Below are 21,631 nucleotides of genomic sequence, written 5' to 3'. Positions count from 1 at the left end.
TAAGCAACTTAGTTAGGAGTAAATCAAATACAGATATCACCATGGGCTTTAGAGCCATTGAGAGTTTTGCCTTGGACAAGCAACCTGGCTAACCTAACCTAACCTAACCTAAACCTTAATTAATTAAGTTTTCTAGTCGCACTTTTACGTGTAAGACCTTTAAGCTAACTACCTTTTATTTTTACATCAGCGAGCCGAAGGTCCTGGCAGCCAGTGATCCGTTTTTCACGTGTAAGAATATTATTATTTCACCTTTCTAAATAAATAAATAATTGAATACAAAAAAATATAAAAATTCTTAAATAAATTCAGAGTTATCGGTCCCTCTCGAACACCCCGTTTCTACGGTACTTCCCCTCCCCCTCTAGACGACCCACTGCATTTACGCTCATGGTCACAGATTATTAAAGATTTCTGCAAATTTATAATATATATATGTAGCCGAAATTATACGGCATATAACTAGAACGCATACATATACATACATACAAACATACATACATATGTACTTGTGTATGTAGTATTTGAAATTCCGAACCTCATTACAGAAATTTATTAGCTATTTGCGTTGAATTAAACTTCTATTAAAATGAAATTAACAATCATATAAAAGTATACTGCCTCATTGGGAAGCAATTGAAAGTGAATATTAAAAGATTTAAGATTAAAGAAAATCAATTAAATCACTAATATTATTTGGAAACTATTTCCGAAATGTTCACCAAATATCCCATATCAATATCCCCAACACAAATAAAGCTTCTCTATTCCTCTGCTACCCCCATTCGATCCTGCAGGCACACAAAATGCTTTGAGAACGTGGGAACGAGGGAGATATCAAAATTTTCCTACAGTCTGTAAGAAACTTGTATTATCATAGACTAAATTTGTATATAAATAAATAAAACAATTGTTTTTCTTAATTTTGGTTTTTTGCAAACTGACAGTTTTTATAAAAATACGCCAAAGTAAAAAATAAGTTCATTTATAAACTTATTATCCAACAGTTTTCTCAGTTTTCCTTCAATAAAATATTTTACTAATAGCAGAAAAAATGGTTTCTCCACAACTTCAACTTTTTTGTATAATTTCAGAATTAAAATACAATATTTTTATTTCCCACAAGTTCGCGCGAATTACGCGTAAAGTGTAATTTAAAAAATTTTACAAAATAAAAAGAAAATTAAGTGACAAAGAATTTTTTCTTGTGGGTTTTCCAATAAGAGGTGTTATTTTGATATTCAAAGAAAAACTATTTTTTAATATTGTATAAATGATCGGATTTTTATTTCATTATAAAGAGGAAGGTATGGCGTTAATAGTGGAAAATAACATCAGGCAAATGACCACCGCGACCACGCTTACAGGACAATATCCTTTTCATGAAATTTTTCATAACCGCATATCCATAAAAGTTTGATTAAAATTTGTATTTTTTTTTTTATGTAATTTGTTACAAAGTGTGAAACTTTGAGTGAAATGGTTTCTGCCGTAGTATAACCTATATTATCACAACAACAACGAAAAACTATTTACAAAAAATATATATTTGCAACAAAAAAATATTTACAACAACAACAAAATATTAACAACAAAAAACATTTACGACAAAAAAATATTTACAACAAAAAACTATGTACAACAACAACAAAATATTTACAACAACAAAAATTTTTGCAGCAAAAAAAATATTTACAACAAAAAATATTATATTTACAACAAAAAGTATTTACAACAGAAAATATATTTACAACAAAAAATATTATATTTACCACAACAAAAAATATATATTTACAATAGCAAATGTATTTGCAACAACAAACATATATTTACAAAAAAATCTATTTACAACAACAAAAAATATATATTTACAACAACAAAAAATATTTACAAAAAAAAATTTACAACAAAAAAACTATTTACAACAACAAAAATATCTGCAGCAAAAAAAATATTTACAACAAAAAAATATTATATTTACAACAAAAAAATATTATATTTACAACAAAAAGTATTTACAACAACAAATATATTTACAACAAAAAATATTATATTTACAACAAAAAATATTTACAACAGCAAATATATTTACAAAAAAAATATATTTACAACAACAAAAATCTATTTACAACAACAGCAAAATATTTACAATAAAAAAATATTTACAACAACAAAAAATATATATTTACAACAACAAAAAATATTTACAAAAAAAATTTACAACAAAAAACTATTTACAACAACAAAAAATTTACAACAACAAAAATATCTGCATCAAAAAAATATTTACAACAAAAAAATATTATATTTACAACAAAAAAATGTTATATTTGCAACAAAAAGTATTTACAACAACAAATATATTTACAACAAAAAATATTATATTTACAACAAAAAATATTTACAACAGCAAATATATTTAGAAAAAAAATCTATTTACAACAACAAAAATCTATTTGCAACGGCAAAATATTTACAACAAAAAAATATTTGCAACAACAAAAAATATATATTTACAACAACAAATAATATTTACAACGAAAAAATATTTACAACAAAAAAACTATTTACAACAACAAAATATTTACAACAACAAAAATATTTGCAGCAAAAAATATTTACAACACAAAAATATTACATTTACCACAACAAAAAATATATATTTACAACAGCAAATGTATTTGCAACAACAAACATATATTTACAAAAAAATCGATTTACAACAACAACAAAATATATATTTCCAACAAAGAAAGTTTCCAACAACAACAAAAATATTTACAAAATAAAATTCTTTACAACAAAAAAAATATCAGCAAGAAAAAAATATTTACAACAAAAAAAATATATTTACAACAACGAAAAAGTATTTACAACAACGAAAAACTATTTTCAAAAAAATATATATGTGCAACAAAAAAATATTTACAACAACAACAAAATATTAACATCAAAAAACACTTACGACAAAAACATATTTACAACAAAAAAACTATTTACAACAACAACAAAATATTTACAACAACAAAAATGTTTGCAGCAAAAAAATATTTACAACAAAAAATATTATATTTACAACAAAAAGTACTTACAACAGCAAATATATTTACAACAAAAAATATTTACAACAGCAAATATATTTACAACGACAGCATAATATTTACAACAAAAAAATATTTACAACAACAACAAAATATTTACAACAACAAAATATATATTTCCAACAAAGAAAGTTTCCAACAACAACAAAAATATTTACAAAATAAAATTCTTTACAACAAAAAAAATATCAGCAAGGAAAAAATATTTAAAACAAAAAAAATATATTTACAACAACGAAAATATATTTACAACAACAACAAAATATATATGTATTTACAACAAACAAATATTTATTTACAACAAAAAATATATATTTACAACAAAAAATATATATTTAGAACAAACAAGATTTTTTACAACAAAAAAAATCTATTTACAAGAAAAAAAATATTTCCAACAAAAAATATATATTTACAACAACAAAAAAATATTTATGTCAAAAAAAATCTATTTACAACAAAAAAATATTTCCAACAAAAAAAATTACAATATCTAAACATTGCAAAGTGCCACTGTGCTTTTATTGGAAGCATCTCTGTACGAGAATCTTTTTCTAAGCCCGTGCAAAAATAAAAATTAATTAATTGTCCGGGGCAAACCTTTTTTATTTTTCGCCATAGTCACATTTTAGGCTTATACACTTCGTCTAACGCTGTTCTAATTTGTTGATGCCTTCCAAATAATAAAATTTGTACAAGTGTGAAAAATAGCCACTAGCTTTTGTAATCACCTTCTCGTTTAAATAAAATCTGCCATTTTAGCCCGCCACCAATTCCTGCAAATTGCGGAATCAATAGTAGTCCGAGGGAACGGAAGGAGCTATGTAAGTCAAGTGAGAATCGGAGTGATGTGAAACGAGTTGAAATCGTATTCCCATAAATTTTGCTAACACAACTGCTGAGGCGTGAGCTGGTGCTTTCTCGTGATGGAAGAGGAATATCACTCGACTTCCTCGATTTAAAGGAATGCCAAACACAAAGAATTAGAATTAGCTAACAAGCTGAAATTTGGAGAGATGCTGCTAACTTAACATAACTTCGATACGCACCAGTGGTGTCATCTCTGTGATATTACACAGATTTTTCAATCGACCCTCGCCCTATTTATGTGCATTATAAAACAATCTTTAGTAATTTAATGTTTGACTCTAAATATGTATGTATTTGACGTAGAAAAAATTATATTGAAATTGATTATTTTAAAAGTACATTAGTTTCCAACAAGAAAATTGATTTAGAATGTGAGCACTTCATACAAATAATAAAATGTATGTACAGGTATGTGCCTACATAATCCGCACATAAATGATGCACACATACCTACACTCTGCATACGTACTAATACATAAACTAAATGTGTGTATGTATGTACATATATATGTAGTTAATAGAGCAAATCTAGCGCTATCTTGAATTATGTTTATATTCCAGTCTAATTTCGAATAATGTTTTTAATTGCTCAATTTAAAATACCAATCCATGCGATGAGAATGTGCATGTATTAGTGTGCCTAGTTTTCTAGACATACCACGCGACGAGATGTTCAATTAGCTATTGAGAAATCCATTAAAGATTTTTAATTGTATTTCGTTTTTAATTAGTACCCTCCTAATTAGTTGCCTTCATTGTCGTTCAAATAAGAAAAATAATAATAATTACTTTCTTACTCTCCCCCATAGCAGAGAATGAAGAAATGGGTTGTGTCGAGATACTCGCAACCGCGGTTTCCATCCTCATCATGATACTCACCTTCCCCATCTCCGTGTTTGTCTGCTTCAAAGTGGTCTCCGAGTATGAACGCGCAGTCATCTTTCGCATGGGTCGACTGCGAAGCGGTGGCGCCCGTGGTCCGGGCGTTTTTTTCGTGCTACCTTGCGTCGATGACTACTGCAAAGTAGATCTTCGCACCGTCTCGTTTGACGTGCCGCCACAGGAAGTGTTGTCTAAGGATTCGGTAACCGTTACCGTGGATGCAGTGGTCTACTATCGCATTAGCGATCCTCTCAAGGCTGTGATACAGGTGTCGAATTATAGCCACTCAACGCGCTTGCTTGCTGCCACAACACTTCGGAATGTACTCGGCACACGTAACCTGTCTGAATTGTTGACAGAACGCGAAACTATTTCGCACACAATGCAAGTGTCACTGGATGAGGCAACCGATCCGTGGGGTGTAAAGGTTGAACGTGTGGAAATGTAAGTTGTCGTTTATTGCCAACGTAAATTTTGCAATTGTTGATGAAAATCTTTGGTCTTCCTGCAGCAAAGATGTGTCACTACCAACAGCATTACAGCGCGCCATGGCAGCCGAGGCAGAGGCGGCGCGTGAGGCGCGCGCAAAAGTGATCGCGGCCGAAGGAGAAATGAAATCATCGCGTGCATTGAAGGAAGCATCGGAAATTATTTCAGCGAGCCCATCCGCTTTACAGGTGGGTGTACTAAAATATTTCTCTTTGGAATTAAAAAAGAGGAGGTGCTATTTAAACGCTGGTAGTTCTAAAAAGCTGTGTATTTGAGAAAATTTTACTTTGGAACGAATGAGGGAGGCATGAAATAAGATACTATGGGCGTGTGGTATAGAACTTATCCATAACTTGCTGAAAAGTTTCAAATGATTGCCTCTGTAGGCCACTCTTAGAATTACCCTATGATCAGAAAGTAGCAGGAATGTTGAAATAAAACAAAACAGAGTTAAATTTCGGGCAAATTTTTTTCGGCTCCTTCAAAATATGACCCGTCTGAAGCAACACACATGTGCCAACGTTTAGCCCAGTCCGCCATGCACCTCTGGTAGGCCGACGAAGGGATGACCTTCAGCTGCTTCGTCGCATTCTCTTTGATCTCCTCCATCGACTGAAATCTCCTTCCACGAAGTGGTAACTTCAGCTTGGGAAACAAAAAGAAGTCACACGGGGCCATATCAAGTGAATACGGTGCTTGCACGTTGGTGTTTACTTGGTGTTTGGTAAAATAATCCAGCACAATTTGGGCTCGGGGCGATGGCGGGTTATCATCAAGCAAAATCCAAGAATTGTTTGCCCACATTTCCGGCCGTTTGCGACGTACAGCATCTCTCAAACGCTTCAAAGCGGATAAATAATACCCTTTATTGACTGTCTGGCCCAATGGAAGGTACTCATGGTGCACTACGCCTTAGCAATTGAAGAAAAGCGGCAACATCACCTTCCCGGTACTTTTTGATCATAGGGTATCCTAATTGACACCCAACGACGCTCGCATTACGAATCCCATTTTTCTTTGTTTAGCGTTGTTTTTGTTGTTTGTGCAAAAACATAAGCATTGCAAGTGAGTGTTTGGAAATGTTGCTGGAGTGACAATTTTCGGCCGAATGTAAATCCGCGTCATTCCGTTCATGATACCGGACGTTCCGGTAGCGGTATTTGGGACCTTTTAACTAACCCATTAGGGGTTAGCTCTCTGAATTTTTAAGCGTATCGTTCTTCTTTTTTTCTGTTGATGTTGGGTTAAAAAATACCTTCGCACTCTGATGAATCCACTAAAACGATCCCTCCCCTTCTCTAGGATTTTTCCCTCCACCCCGGGACTGCTTCCGCATTGCTTCGAGGTCGCGGTACAAGACGGTGTTCTAAGAAGGACACTTACTTAATCACCTTGTCTCCAGGGTCGCTTGTTTTGAAAATCGTATGCTTTATGCTCTTCAACGGTGGCAGTCTCCACCCCACTGAACACATTAAAAGCATCCATTGTTTCACACTATCATGCTTTAGCCGAAAGAAGATGGAAGCCATTAACTACATGTATTACAACAAAAACACATAGCCGTCGTACAAAATCGAATGGACGAATCATCCGCTAGGATGCTCTCGACCAAACATTTCACACATCACTGCAACCCCTACAGGCCATTGGAAAGTAGGGGATCATGCAGCTAGACTCAACCTACCCTTGAGTCCCATCTGCAGAAGCTGTCAAGCGGAAGGGGGGAAGGAAAGTCTTTTCCACTACCTACATATGTGACTGTCCAGGGCTAGCTGGGGCACGACTTTGCTCCTTCGGTAAGCCTTTTTTTACAGCAAATTAATGAGATTTCAGACATCGAGATAAAGAATTTGCTGCTATACTTGGACCTCACTAACAGACTTAGAACAAAAAAAAACATCATCACACGAGGGCAGTGGTAGTAAAACGGTGCTGGTCACTAATTCGGATTATTTCAGTGGAAACATGCAACCAACATGCTCTTCAACATAAGTTTCCATTCCACGCCCCTTTTTGTCGGATAATATCTCAAACGAAATTTGCGACGGCTTTCCATTTGTCTTCGCCTATCAACATTTCCTCGATTATTTCATTAAGTAAAAAAAAAACCAATAGGCCCTTGCAGCGCTGTTCTCTCTGTGTTCCACCTCTCGCATTTGAAGAAGGCTTTCTTTCTACCCACTTTTTTAAATCGACTATTAGTCTCGCTGTCCATCTACCGTACTGCTCAGAGTTCCATCTTGTTTGCCAAAGTGTGAGCGTTTGAATTCTAATGTCGGAGACGCATGGTCCTGGAATTCCAGAGAATCTTGCCTCACATCTCCGTTTGCGCTCTTGTGCTAAGAGATCTATAGGGTTGGTTAGGCTGATCACTAAAACCGCAGCTTCTAATACTGTTCTGCATGAAGAAGCTATGCTGAGGAGCTACACATTTGGGAAATTTATCGCAAGAATTTCACCCTTAGCGAATCGTATTTCGGCATCAGTATAGGAAGTTCCCATCCGAGGCTTTGTACATCTTTTCATTGGGGCGGATTTTTTAGTGGCGGGTCCCAAACCCAGCGCACAACCAGCTACCCTGGAATGCTTCGCCTTCTCACGTTGGATCACTCCCGAACGGGTGTTCGGAAGCTACCCAGAGGATTCTTGGGCTAATCCCGGAAGTTGTGAGCTGCTTCAATCATAGTAGAAGAATCGCCCTGGCCACTCCAAAGAGAATCGCTATGAGTAACTTTTCCCACTTGCGTGCTCTTTTACATATGGAACGATGAGCTGTATAAGCTTTACCACATACGAGTAGACATAGCGCAGGGAATAAAGATCCGGCGACTACGGTGGCTGGGTCATGTCGTCTTGTGGTAGCAGAGGAAGAGGAAGACCTCCTCTGCATTTGAAATATCAAGTGGAGAAGGACTTGGCTTTACTTGGTTATCGCGCCAATTAAGAAGAAGAATGTTATGTCGAAGAATCGAAATCGTCGTGCCCATTTAAAGTTTTTGCTTGCTCTGAGTGGGACCTCCAAGGTTTGTCATGAGCTTACTTAACATGCCACTTACTTTGGCAACTCTTGTGGCAGCATGATTTATGTGCGTCCAGTAAGTTAGCCTTGTGTCTAATTGCACCTCTAGTTATGTGTCTACTCTTTTTTCGATAAAGTGGCACCAAGTACTTGCAAATCTACTTCTAATGAGGCACGTCTGTTAGTTAAAAGGGTTAGCTTTGTTCTCTCTGTGGTCAGTTTTAATCCATGGTCCTCTAGCCATGTCTGTACTCGGATCATCACCTGATGTAACTTCCTTTTGGCTTCGTCAGTGTTTCGAGCGATTGTTACAGTCTGCGTATCCTACTAGATTGACATTCTCAGGCATTTCTATTCGAAGAATTTCATCGTAGCTTATATTCCAAAGTTCAGGTGCGAGTATTCGTCCTTGTGCCGCACCTGCTGTTATTTTTCTCGTCTTGCATCCTTCGTGGGTGTCAGAGCACGCTGTTGCTTAGATAGCTGCGAATAATATTCAATAGATTATTCGGGATCTTGAATTTTGTCTTTAAGGCTTCAAACATATCGTAAATCGCGCGAAATCAGCAATCGCCCGGTTCCACCATCTGTATGGAGAATCCATCCGGGAAGAACATTTTAACTAATCTTTTTCCTTAAATTTTCCATGGGTTGTCAGCTTCAGCTGCGGCCGCAGCCATTTTGAAAAATGAAATCGTGAATGCCCTGTCTCAATTTTTTTGACCCAGTACACCACCGACATATGTTTCGTTGTCGAAACAGCCCGAATTTATATATACAGGGTCCAGCACTCGAAACGTTATCATCTTCAGACCACTCGCGCAGCTGATGCACGGACATCAGGTGGCTAAATGACAGTTCAGAGTATTACTGAAAATATCTGGCCGTAGCGTTCGCCTCATACTGAAAAATGATCTCAACGTCAAGTCTTACAAGATCCAAAAGGCGCATAATCTCACACCAAAGCAGCAACAAATCAGACTAGAGAGAGTGGAGGAGTTGCTTCGCTTGGTCGAAAGCGGTCAATATCCGAACACAGAGTTTATTTGACAAACCATTCATACGAGAATTTGAGTCATTGATGTGCCACCAGGAGACAGCACCCGTCACAGGTAATGGTTTGGGCCGCTGTAATCGCAGATGGGAGCTCTCCAATCGTTTTCATTGAGCCTGGCGTCAAGGTAAATGCAATATTTCGGAAAGTATTCTAGAAGAAGCTTTGAAGCCGTGGGCAGACATTTCGGTGGCAGGCCATGGACGTTTCAATAGGACTCGACACCACAAAGCTCGAGTGAACCAATAATAGCTAAAAAACAACGTTCTGAACTTCATAACATCCACACAATGGCTCTCAAAGTCACCAGACGCGAATCCGATGGATTATTCTTTGTGGGCCATTTTGGAGAGGAAGGTCCGAACTAAACCAGTCTCGAAGCGCTGATAAACGCCATTGTCCGCGAGTGGGCCAAAATAAGTGCAAGTCACATTCGGGCAGCTTGTGATTCGTTTTTGGACGGTCTCAAGGCCATAGTCAAGGTAAAAGGGGGTCATATCGAGCAGAAGTAAATTGATTCTTAATTATGCATTATTTTCACACATTTTTTACTTTGAATTGAATAAAAGTAATTTTCCAAACTAAATGTATGACCTTTTTAATTGGTTACACTTCGAGTGCCGGACCCTGTATATAATAAGAACTGTCAAGCCAACAGTATTCCCAAATATTTAAAGAAAATATTTATGCTATTACAACATTTTTGACGTGATAACGTCTTATAATTCGATTTAACAGGCTGCACGCACGAAAAAATGTGTCGTTACCTTGCTCATTAGTGTTACCTTGCTCATATTAGTGTTACCTTGCTCATATGTAGTTACCTTGCTCATTGCATTGAATGAACTGCAAGCGAAAGCGCGGAAGGAACGACAAAGCAAACGAACGGCAACGTTCGACATCTTGCTCTCCCCTACTTAAGTGCGCGTATATATGTATGTATATGCGTATATGTACATATATAAATTCACGTATTTGTATTGGCATATGCCTTCTTATTGATTATTATTAATTTGATTTACTTGAAGAATTTAAAATAAAACCAAGTTTGTTAATAATACCTGTTGTTTTAATGTTATTATTATTTTTTGACGTGATTATGTTATGTTATGATATGTTATGTTATGTTATGTTATGTTATGTTATGTTATGTTATGCTATGTTATGTTATGTTATGCTATGTTATGTTATGTTATGTTATGTTATGTTATGTTATGTTATGTTATGTTATGTTATTTTATGTTATGTTATGTTATGTTATGTTATGTTATGTTATGTGATGTTATGTTATGTTATGTTGTGTTGTGTTGTGTTGTGTTGTGTTATGTTAATGTTAACTCATTCTCTATATCCATACAAAATATCTATCAAACAAATAAAATTAAAATTATCTTTTGAAAAATGCAACCATTCAATCAGTATTTTCTTATGACGTTATCACGTTAAACTATCGTCAGTAAACCGACTTTACAGACAACCTCTTTTTTAAACCTATATAATGTTTTGACAAAGATACAATACATCCATGCGCTTGGACCTTCATTTCAGCACAACTTGAATGATTTATGTCAGACAACATTACACAAAATATATTTCATTTATCATTTCAGTTACGCTATCTACAAACCCTCAGCAGCATTTCAGCCGAAAAAAACTCAACTATCATATTTCCCTTGCCCATGGAATTATTGACGCCGTTTCTGGGGCACTGCTCAGCGAATTACACGTGCCGACAACACGCCCCTCAAGGAGGAAACCATCAGTGACGATTACTGCTAGGGGAGTATCTTAACGCTCTGAGTCTGTGTGAAATCACCCATAATCGGATACCCCAACAAAAATAGTTCAAAGGCTCTGGGAACGGTGATGGTTGCAATGGCATTCGCAGTCACCACAAAACCAAAAATTTACAATAATTGATCACACAAAACTTATTAAACTAAAAACGCATTAAGTGCAAATTTAAGTAAATAAAAGAGCTAAATTATTTATTATTTAATTATTTATTTTATTTATTATGAATTTAAGAGGTATTCTAGTCAAGAAATTTGAAAAAATCGAATTTTTTTTTTCAAAATTCGATAGTTTAAGTACTATATTCAAAAATATCTCGCTAAAAAAATTTCCCAAAATTCGAATTATTTTCGAAGTTACAACTATTTTAGTGACTCGACAGCTGGACTGGTTTGAGCGACCGGCGAACTTTAAACGTGTTTTTCTCGAAACTACATCTTTCGATACGGTCGGCACGATATCTCAAGTTCTAATCAACCGATTTGCTTGAAATTTATCATGAATATTCTTTAAATATATCTCTATCGGATGACGCACGAAAAACTGGAAATTTCAATTTTTTAATATGTGTAGACAGTTCGAGAAAGCTTAAAAATTAGGGAAAAATCAACCTCAATTTTTGAGTATCCGCCATTTTAACAAAAAAAAAATGTTCCCCTTTTTTTCTGCGTCATACGATAATGACATTCATATTAATTAAGAATTTGCCACCTTTTTGTTTTTCAAATGACCACAAGGGTAGAAATCGTGACGACGAAGACATTGCCTTTTGTTTTCCCCTTCCACTTCAAGGACGCATAATTCCATGAATTTTTTTTTTTTTTTAAATCATTTTGTGTACTCTTAATATATAAATAAATAAGTCATAAAAAAATGGATAGTAAAAATATCAATAGCTTTTTTTTTATTCACCGTCCAAAAAATGCTCGAAGTTCGGGCCTCTAGACTAGAATACCCCCTTACTCTAAACAATGTGGTTTAAGTACTGACGGCAAAGGCCAGCGGCTTTTTAAATTAAAATTAGCCGTACACCTAATTCTGTTGTTGTTGTAGCAGTAACTTTATCCTGACAGTGTAGTGTAGTCAGCGGCTGTCTCCGCCTATCTCATCTAACGGTAGGCCCTGGAAACTTGCGGTTGAGACAGGTTGGGTCCAGAGGGAGAGGCGTATTAGATGAGTGGGTTTGATGGGCATGTGAAAAGCTGATTAGTGTCGTGCGGGGTGCCTTCACATGTCGGACATATGTTTAGTATGTCGGGGTCGATTCTGGATAGGTAGGAGTTTAACCTGCGACAGTATCCAGAACATAATTGTGGCAAAGTTACGCGGATTCTTGGTGTGGCTGAAGCTCTTCATCTGCCGTGGGTGGTGGTTGGACTCCGATGACGGCATTCGGAGGTCGGGAGCTTAAGAAGGTGGTAAGAGTCCCCCGATGGATGTCGTTGATTGTCTATCTGTACATTGTCCGATCCAGTAATTGTCGGTCTGTTTTGTCCTGGATCTCATCCGCGTAGTTGAGCAGGTGCCTCCTGACATGCCTGAGAGGAGGCTCAAGCTCAAGTAGGTGTCTGCATGGGTGGGACCTGCGGAACTGCTTGCTGATCAGTCTATTATGCCCCCTGACAGGGAGCATATGGGACTCCTGGTAGTGGGGACATCAGAAGACATCCTGTCGCAGCCCTCATGGCAGTGTTTTGACAAGTCTGTAGCTTCGTCCAATTGGAATCACTGGTTCCTGGCGACCAAACAGGCGCAGCATAGTTTAAAACCGGCCGACCAATTGCCTTAAATTTCGCCAGCAACATATCTTTTTCTCTGCCCCAAGTGCTGCTAGCGATTGGAGGACCTTGTTGCGGTTTTGGACTTTAGTAGCAATTGCGGTTGTGTGGGCCGAGGAGAGCAAACTGTCGAAGGTAACTCCCAAGATTTTGGAGTTGTGAACAGTCGGAATTGGTATGTCATCAACTTTTACTTTAAGTTGCAGTTTGATCTCCTTTGTCCAAGTGATGAAGAGGGTCGCCGTGGGCTTCGTGGCGGAAAGTTGTAGGTTCCTCGCAGTGAAGAAGCAAGAAAGGCAGGCGAGTTAGACGTTTACCTTGGCGCACAGGCCGTCAATGTCATTGCCCGACGCCATTATCGTGCAGTCGTCGGCGTAGGAGACCAGGGCAGTCGGTTCTACGTAACCTGAACGAACCCGATTTATATCCGGTCAAGGACTGTCACTTCAGCAGCATTCCTCGTACATGCATGGGAAATGTTTATGCTGCCACAACAACAACCAGAGCGACGCCCTCTGGTGGGGACCTCTTCAGTTCTGGCGGGAGTGTCGACTGTAAAATGTCATCTAGTAGCGTAGCGTGGCTAACTGTACCGAAAACCCTTTTGAGGTTCAACGCTATTAGGACAATCCTCTCGCAGGGGCGGTTTTGGTTGAGGCCGCGGTTTACCTGACTGTTTATGACGGTGATTGCCATGATGGTGCTGTGCACTCTACGGAAGCCATGCTGGTGCGAGACTGGGGTCAAGTGTGTCGTAAAGAGTGGAAGTAGGACCTCAAGAGTCTTCACTACTGCGGAAAGGAGAGTTATCGGACGATAAAATTCCCCTTGGTTGGCGGGTTTCCCAGGCTTCAGTAGTGGGACCACTCTCTCTAATTTCCACTTATCAGGAATGATGAGTGGCCATAGACAGGTTGAAGACCCTGGTGAGATATTCTACTCCCAACGGACCCAGCTTTTTCAGCATCAGCATGTTAAGTCCGTCAGGGCCAATGACTTTTGATGGATTCATGTGTTTGATGGCCCCGAGATGATGTTATATTTAGATTCAAATAAGCTCTTTTGAGGGAACAAATTCGCAAAGGTTGTTTGGGTTAAGATTTTGTGCTTTCGCAGGGAGTTGCTCACCTAATATGGCTGAAGTAGATTTGATGACTACCTCCCGGGTCGCAGACCATTATAAGTAAGAAGTATGAAACGGATTCAGCAAAACTCAAATTCTTGTTACACTAAATGAAAGTCGTTACGTTTTTATTTTAAATATCTTATCTTTATTTTGTTGTACTTTTTAAGATTAGCAACTTATAATTATGGGTTTCCATAAGTAATTATTCACAAACGTACATACAATGGGGTAAATTACTAAAAAAAATTAAAGAATTTACCTTAAGTTGGTGCTTTTTTTGAAAAACAAGTATGTTGGTGGATTGCTAGACTGTGTTTGGGACTTTTATGTGATCCAATGTGCTAGTAGGTTTGCTCACTTATTCTGCGAACAAAAATTCCAATCCTGTCGTTTACCAGTTCTCACTTACAATATAGGGATAAATTTCTTAATCTTGTCTCTGATTTTGTCTTTCTCACAAATTACTCTCAAAAACTAAAACTTATATTATGATAAGTTCTCTCTTTCTATATGATTGTAAAATGTAGATATCGGGTAAAGAAAATAGTTTCTTTTTGAGAATTCACTTCAAGGAATTTTAAAAGTTCTATATCTAATGACGATCACGGGAGTCCGATCGGCTGCGTCTGTCTCTTGAAAAACTACGTGAACGACTGCGTGTACGACGTGGTGAGCGCGATCTGTAAGAAATTGTTATATAAAAAGAAAAAGAAAGTTTATTAGGTTATTGAATTCAAATATTTTACACAGTGCACAAATTACAAGAAGATCCATTATTTATATGGACTTATTTTTGGAGTTTTTTTTTTTATTATTTTACTAGCGCTGCACACACATTCGATGTATGTAGTATGTTGTTGTTGATCGTTGCAGACAGCAATTCGGAAAAGACAACTCTGCACTATAGCAGGATGAGTAGTGTGTTGACGACCAAATATTTGACCATTGCTAAAACAAGTAAACCCGACATGACAGAAAGCAATTTATTGCGAGCTAATAAAACAACGATTACCAGAAGTTCTGGGACACCACTCCATGCAGGAGTGACTGGTGTATTAGTTCGCAATAATTTCCAAGCTGACACCTCTTAAACGAATAATTGTTTAACAATAGTCCCATCAGCAACACCACAGTAGTTGGATCAACTTCAACGACAATGTGGTGATGCTGTTAATTTCGTGTCTTCCACTCAGGTTTAGCCAATAGATTCAACCCCTCCAACGGCAGTTTTATATTAATTCAAATGTTGCTTAATTTACGTAACGACGATGATAGTTGTTTTCTTTCCCTTTTTTCAAATTTAACAATTTCAACTTTTTTTTTCAGAATGCTGCTTTGTTGCACCGCAAAATGACGAGCTGCTTTTGTGTTGCCGACTCTGTTTGCAGAATTTCTGGGGCAGATAGAAATACTGTTGATTGACTGTAAAATTCCTACTACGAGTAACTGTTGGCAGTTCAGTTGTTCATTTATTGGATTTGACTGATTTGTTGAGGTGTTGTAGTAGTGGTGGTGGTTTGGTGATTATGGAATTGGTTGATATTCAACTGATTTTATGATGACTACTTCAAATGAAAAGGAGAGGAAATTATGAAAATCGCAAATCAACTATTGAGAGAATAATCATGTATGCAAACTCGACGGACGTCTGTGGCAATGATACTCAGAAGAAGTGGTCGTTGCGCATAGCGGACATGATAGGGATGGTAAAGTAGATAAAAGCCTTGATTTGGATTGCCAGTCGTTTTTGTACATCAGCGGAGAGGTAGAGATGCAGATGCATTTGCATTAGCTTGCTGTTGTCGTCCTTGATGCAATGTGGGTTCGGTTATTTAGCTGACAACCTGTAGATCGGTAGTGAAGCTGGTTTGTTGGTTGGAACGCTGATTAGCATGATGTACATCGGCCATGTGTTCAGTAATTAGTCGATCAAACACACAACCGCTCAACCGACTACCCAAAATGGATGCAATGGAATCAAATTAAGCACAATCCCGTCTACCACACAAGAGGATTTTGCACGCAGAGGACCATAGAAGACGGATGTCAGGTAGTTGTTGCAGAGGAGAGCACATATTTTCACTTATTCAGTAGAAATAGATGTTGCAGATGCGATTGGTGATCATTGAGCTGATATTGCTTTGTGTTCACCTGCTCGGATGCAATTGAATTTACAATTAGTGGATAGAATTTTGTCAAAGAAACTTCAAATTTTAACATTGTAAAATTACTTTAAACTCAACTTGAAATAACCTCAAGAATCATAATATTAGTAACAAAAAGAACTATGTAGTATCTAAATTAGAAAGAAGTTTTTCTTACTTGAAGTTGCGGCACTCGTTTTCATTCGTTCTTGATGCATTTAAACGGCGCTTTGCACATTTTCATGTCAAAAACGATGTACAGGGTGACACCCACTCTTCCCTGCTACAAAAAATTGATTCAACATACATAAACTCGCCTCGTTGATTTTTGCATTTAGTTGAGTTACATGTAAACCCAATTAAGATGTAGAAATATTACCCGAACGCATGTTGAAGGTGTGCATTTGCAGTTGTAACGACTGCAGAAGGAATAGAGAAGTAAGTTCGTATAAAGTTGCAAACACTGCTCGAATATGTGGTTGATTGCACAAATGCGTTGTTTTATGTAGATTGACTGAAGACCCATGACGCAACAGCACCTCGCATATTTGTTGTGTAATAAATAAGAAAAAATCCGAATATCGGCGGATATTCCCTCCTTCAACATTCTCGTAGAAAGTCATTCAGTAAGTTAGGTCATATATGTATATGTACAACGACGCACCAACACTGCCGAAATAGACATTTTAGTACTTTTTTTTTTCTACTTCTGATAAAAAAAATTTAACATTACTTCGGCAGTGTGGAGTCAAATTTTTTTACAACAGTTCGTACGTCTAATTAACCTATTGAATAAAGCGTAACGTAATTCAGCAGTTAATTTAAGTCAGTTTATGTCTTATTAGTATTGTCGCAATGTTATTTGTTAGGACGTCATTTCCAGTCATAAGATGGTGATTATGGTGCGAAACTCGTTAAGCAAATGACAACGTTCTTGTTAGAAAATAAATCGAGCTAGTCCCTGAAGAAAATACATACAAAGTTATACTGAAGTCACCCTCTTTCTGTGACCATCCCCATCTGCGGGCCGTTGGCGAGTGCATTCATACATTACCCGGTCATGCACATTGATCAATTTACCAAACCAGTATCTCATGAGCGTGCATTTATTGTCAAGGTCGATGTTCTTTTTGTTGTTGTTGGTTGTGGTATTTGTTGTGCTGTAGGTAGTAGTGTTGTGGGCTCATATCAGTCATTTGCATATGCAAAGGAGAAGGAAGTGGTAGTATTTTCAAGTTGTTAAGGTGGTATTGGTGGTAGTAGTGGTATTAATGATGATGGCTGTTGTAAATGCTTTAGCTTTTGCCGCTGATGCTGATCCTGCGCCTGCTGCCCAAGCACACTTTTACTAGTTGCACTAATTCTTGTAGTAGCAATAGTTGCAGTGACTGTAGAAGCAGTTGCAGCTGAGGTAGTAGTAGTAGTAGCAGGAGTTATTATTATACTAGTAGTTGCTGTACTAATGATGGTTGATCGTTTACTGCACTTAACATCAGAACAACTGTTTCTGTTTTCTATTACGACAACAACAATTGTTAGATAAGTTGTGATGACAATGACTACAGCGAAAACGAGAGCAAATTTTATGTGCAATATTGTGGTGACGTTGGTGTTATTGGTGTTCAAGGTGTCGGTGTTGATAACAAAAACTATGATTTTAATTTTACTGATGAAAGTTTTGTGTCGTGGCTTTTCTTGTAGTTGTTTTTGGTGATGTTGAAAGTAATGGTAGTAGCTTGAACTAAAATTGTTGTTGTCGAAATTTTGTTGACTTTTTTGTTTAAAAAATTGTTGGTTGCTATTTTTTTCTCTATTATCAAGATTGTTGTCGTTGAACGATATTAAGTTGAGCTTATAGTTGCTTGTCGTGGTGAAGTTTGTGGAGAAGGAGCAGTAGTTGTGATACGTGAAGATGTTGTTTTTGTAGTTTTTGTTGAAGGAAGAGGAGGTAGAAGTTCTAGTAGAAGTAGTAGTAGCAGTAGACTTTATCCTGCAAATGATTATCGTAAACCACATTTAAAATCTCTTTCAAAATCTGTTCACAAACTATATAAAAAAAAAACACGTTAAATATGTGTAATGCACGATTGAACTAAATGGCACTCTAGTATAGCCCTTTAGCAGCGATTATGGCTTATGTTTGCATACAACATTTTTTAAACCTCATTGTTTTAGAGTATTATTACATTTTTCCTATACAACACTCTGTATTTGAAATACCTTTTTTTTAATTTTTAATATGCTCTACTACATATCGATATCAGTTTTTACGAAGACTTGATTAAAATTAATATAAACCATCAGATAGCACCTCCATACATAACAAATTTTGACTGATATAAAGCATTCATAAAACTAATTCGCTCATTATTTGCCACGAATACGAATACATGTAAATCAATAAAGCGCTAAAATATGCAACTATACAGATAACTACTACGTTTTGTACTTACCTATAGCGTCCTCCACCACGACCTCCGCTGCTGCTTCCACCACCACCGCCACCACCGCCGCCGCCGCCACCACCTCCTCGTCGTCTATCATCACGTCGTGACCGACCCGACGACATTTCTACGCGGATACGAGTACCACAGCATCGTCTGCAATGAATATATACGCACATATATTTAGTTTTATTCCAAAAATAATTTTATCGTAACTTTTTATTAGTTACTTACGTTCCATCCAAACCTCGTGTTGCATCCTCTGCATCTCGACGATCTTCAAATTCTACAAAGGCAAAGCCAGGTGGGTTTCTCGCTACCCAAACATTTCGCAGAGGACCATATTTGCTGAAAGCATTCTCGATTTCATATTTTGAAGCAGATGAACCCAGATTTCCTACGTATACTTTGCACGCCAAATCCCACTCGCGATATCGTGGCATATTGAATGTTTATTTATTTGTTTCCGGATATAGTAAAACAAATTCTAGAAAGTACGAAAATTTATTAGATTTTCACATCCAACATACAGCGATATCTATAGGCGTGGAATTTTCTCCATATACAGAAAAAACAAAATGGCGGACATGACGATGATTTGCGTAACTAGTTTTATTGCCAAAGCCACACAACAAAAATAGAAATAAAATAGATTTTATTTTATTTATGAGCTTACCACTGTTTGAATTTCAGCCACTATATTAGTACTTCTGATATTTCAATTGATTTTAGATTATTCCCTGCAAGATATATTTTAACAAAATAAGGAGAGCTACGCTACACATCCAGTCACCACAAGTATGAAGAAAGAATAATGGAAATTTATTTTTTCGCGTTTTATTAGTGCCTCGTCTCGCTTCCACTTTTCGCCCTTATTTCCGAACGCACACTTTATGTATACACAAACATCAAAGCGAATTATATATACGGATAACAGGGTGCTCGTAAAATGCAGAATTTTTAAATTGTATCTATTAATTAAGGCAAGTTCAACTGTAGGGTATTTTTAAGTTAGTTTAAGTATGAGAAATTTTGGTACGTAGTCATAGTTAAATACAGTGGCGGACTAATGGGAGGGCGGCGCCGGGCGGTACGCCCCGAGCCTTTGGTCTTGAGGGGGGGCGCCGACCTCCAAATGGCTGCAAGTTTCCTTGATTAAATCTTTATTAAATCGCTTTATACATTAACGTTTTTGGCGATCTCCCGCCAAGGTCATATACCATACACGATGCAAAATTAATGTGAATAGTGCTGACATCCAGCAGATCGACAGTAGGTAATACAGGACGTCGCACTAGCCTATTTACGGTCGTTTTGCATCGTATATTGTATATGATCTTCGCGGGAGTCCCGTCAAAAACGTAGTTGGAGGCCCCGATTTTTTTAAATTTAAATTACGTTTACTGCCTTATATTTCTAATGCCTAGTACATTACTTTCGACTGTAAAATACTAAGTATGTACAGTACAGTTGTTGTTGTTGTAGCAGCATAAACATTCCCCATACTTACATACGGTGAATGCTGCTGGAGTGACAGTCCTTGGCCGGATATAAATCCGCGTCGTTTCGGTAACGTAGAACCGACTGTCGTGGAAACATACAGTACAGTCATATATGTATATGGTATTGTACACAACAATACATTAATGCCTTGTTCTTACCGACTGAGAAAAAAAGCATATTTATGTTGTTAGTATGAATAGAATGTACAGTACTAATACTCTTTTATTCGCTGTGTGCAGAGTATATGGTGGGGAGAACTGGCGCTGACTATCACTCAAGATGGATTTATTAAGGTGACAGCATTCACCCAGCTGAATTTTTCACCGTAGGTATGGCTTACGTCAAAATGATATGCTTTGTTTGTATGTATTGGTATGTTGACATTCGTATGTTTACATTTGCTTGCTGATTTTGATGTGATGGTTTCACCAAACGGAACAACAAATACATGTAGGGTTTTACTTATATGTGTTTGCTGTCACCTGTAATAAATTCGCCTTGCTATCACTTTTACGTGTAAATCTTATGGAAGAGCGTCCTTTTATGCTAATGGCGGTCACTGTAACTAAATTACTCCGTTTGATTCAAGGTGGATTTAATAAGGTGACAGCATTCACCCAGCTGAATTTTTCGCCGTAGGTATGGCTTACGTCAAAATGATATGCTTTGTTTGTATGTATTGGTATGTTTACATTCGTATGTTTACATTTGCTTGCTGATTTTGACATGATGCTTGCACCAAACGCAACAACAAATACATGTAGGGTTTTACTTATATGTGTTTGCTGTCACCTGTAATAAATTCGCCTTGGTTTGATTTAACATAGGAAAAGCGTCCAAAATGAGGGCAGCACCTAACGTGCACACAGCGAATATTGAACGCGTTCACATCGTCTAATGGTCACGAAGGAAGTAGTCGATCGAAGTGTATTTTTTCAGTCTCTTAGTTCTTGTTCGCCTAAATACGTTGAAATTGAGAAATACGCCCTTTCTTTTAAAATTACTTTAATTTCGTAATCATATTTAGTCATATAAAGTTACTTTAGTATTAGTTAGTAATACTGTTTTTTGTTTTTGTTGCGGAATATGAACAAAACAGTTTTAATAGTGATCATATTGTCGTGCATTTGAAGAAACAGTAAGTACTATCCTCATATAAGTAGCTAGCTTCGCGGAACTTAATTAATAATATTGGGATATTTATTCATAGCTGCTTTTAGTGAGAAGAATTCACCCATCTGGCTCTCAAAAAAGGAAGCTAAAATAGCAAAGACTGAACAGGCTAAAGAGCTTGTTGGAACTTTATCTAAATACCTATTAGATAGTAAAAAAAACTCAAGAAACTAAAAAAATAAATATATTAAAAAAAACGATTTTGACAAGTCTGACGTCAGCTCCCTTTGCAATACAAAACAAACAAAAATAGG

At 36.7% G+C, this 21,631-nt stretch overlaps 2 protein-coding genes across 3 annotated transcripts in view; one reads left to right on the top strand and one right to left on the bottom strand.

The window, feature by feature from the left end:
* Positions 1 to 11,332, top strand: part of LOC129237936 (band 7 protein AGAP004871-like) — a 30,141-nt gene extending 18,809 nt beyond the window's left edge. Inside the window, exons 2-4 of the mRNA XM_054872937.1 lie at positions 4,781 to 5,297; positions 5,365 to 5,530; positions 11,026 to 11,332. Coding sequence (XP_054728912.1) covers positions 4,781 to 5,297; positions 5,365 to 5,530; positions 11,026 to 11,181 — 839 coding nt within the window. The 3' untranslated portion in view covers positions 11,182 to 11,332. The remainder of the gene's footprint in view (positions 1 to 4,780; positions 5,298 to 5,364; positions 5,531 to 11,025) is intronic.
* A 2,903-nt stretch (positions 11,333 to 14,235) lies between these two features.
* Positions 14,236 to 19,519, bottom strand: LOC129237102 (RNA-binding protein 1-like). 2 transcript variants are annotated; one of them, XM_054871529.1, is made up of 4 exons: positions 19,378 to 19,519; positions 18,936 to 19,188; positions 18,711 to 18,857; positions 14,236 to 18,247 (listed from the first exon to the last, which is right to left on the bottom strand). In XM_054871529.1, exons 2-4 carry the CDS (start codon positions 19,142 to 19,144, stop codon positions 17,497 to 17,499), a joined length of 1,107 nt encoding a protein of 368 aa, XP_054727504.1. In that variant the 5' UTR covers positions 19,145 to 19,188; positions 19,378 to 19,519; the 3' UTR covers positions 14,236 to 17,496. The 2 variants fall into 2 exon arrangements, with proteins under 2 accessions (XP_054727504.1, XP_054727506.1); XM_054871531.1 differs by having other exon boundaries at positions 14,236 to 14,793; positions 19,378 to 19,516.
* Positions 19,520 to 21,631: the final 2,112 nt, after the last annotated feature.

The sequence above is a fragment of the Anastrepha obliqua genome, chromosome 2 (assembly GCF_027943255.1).
Source record: "Anastrepha obliqua isolate idAnaObli1 chromosome 2, idAnaObli1_1.0, whole genome shotgun sequence".
NCBI lineage: Eukaryota > Metazoa > Arthropoda > Insecta > Diptera > Tephritidae > Anastrepha > Anastrepha obliqua.
This window is presented reverse-complemented; position numbering and strand designations above follow the sequence as displayed.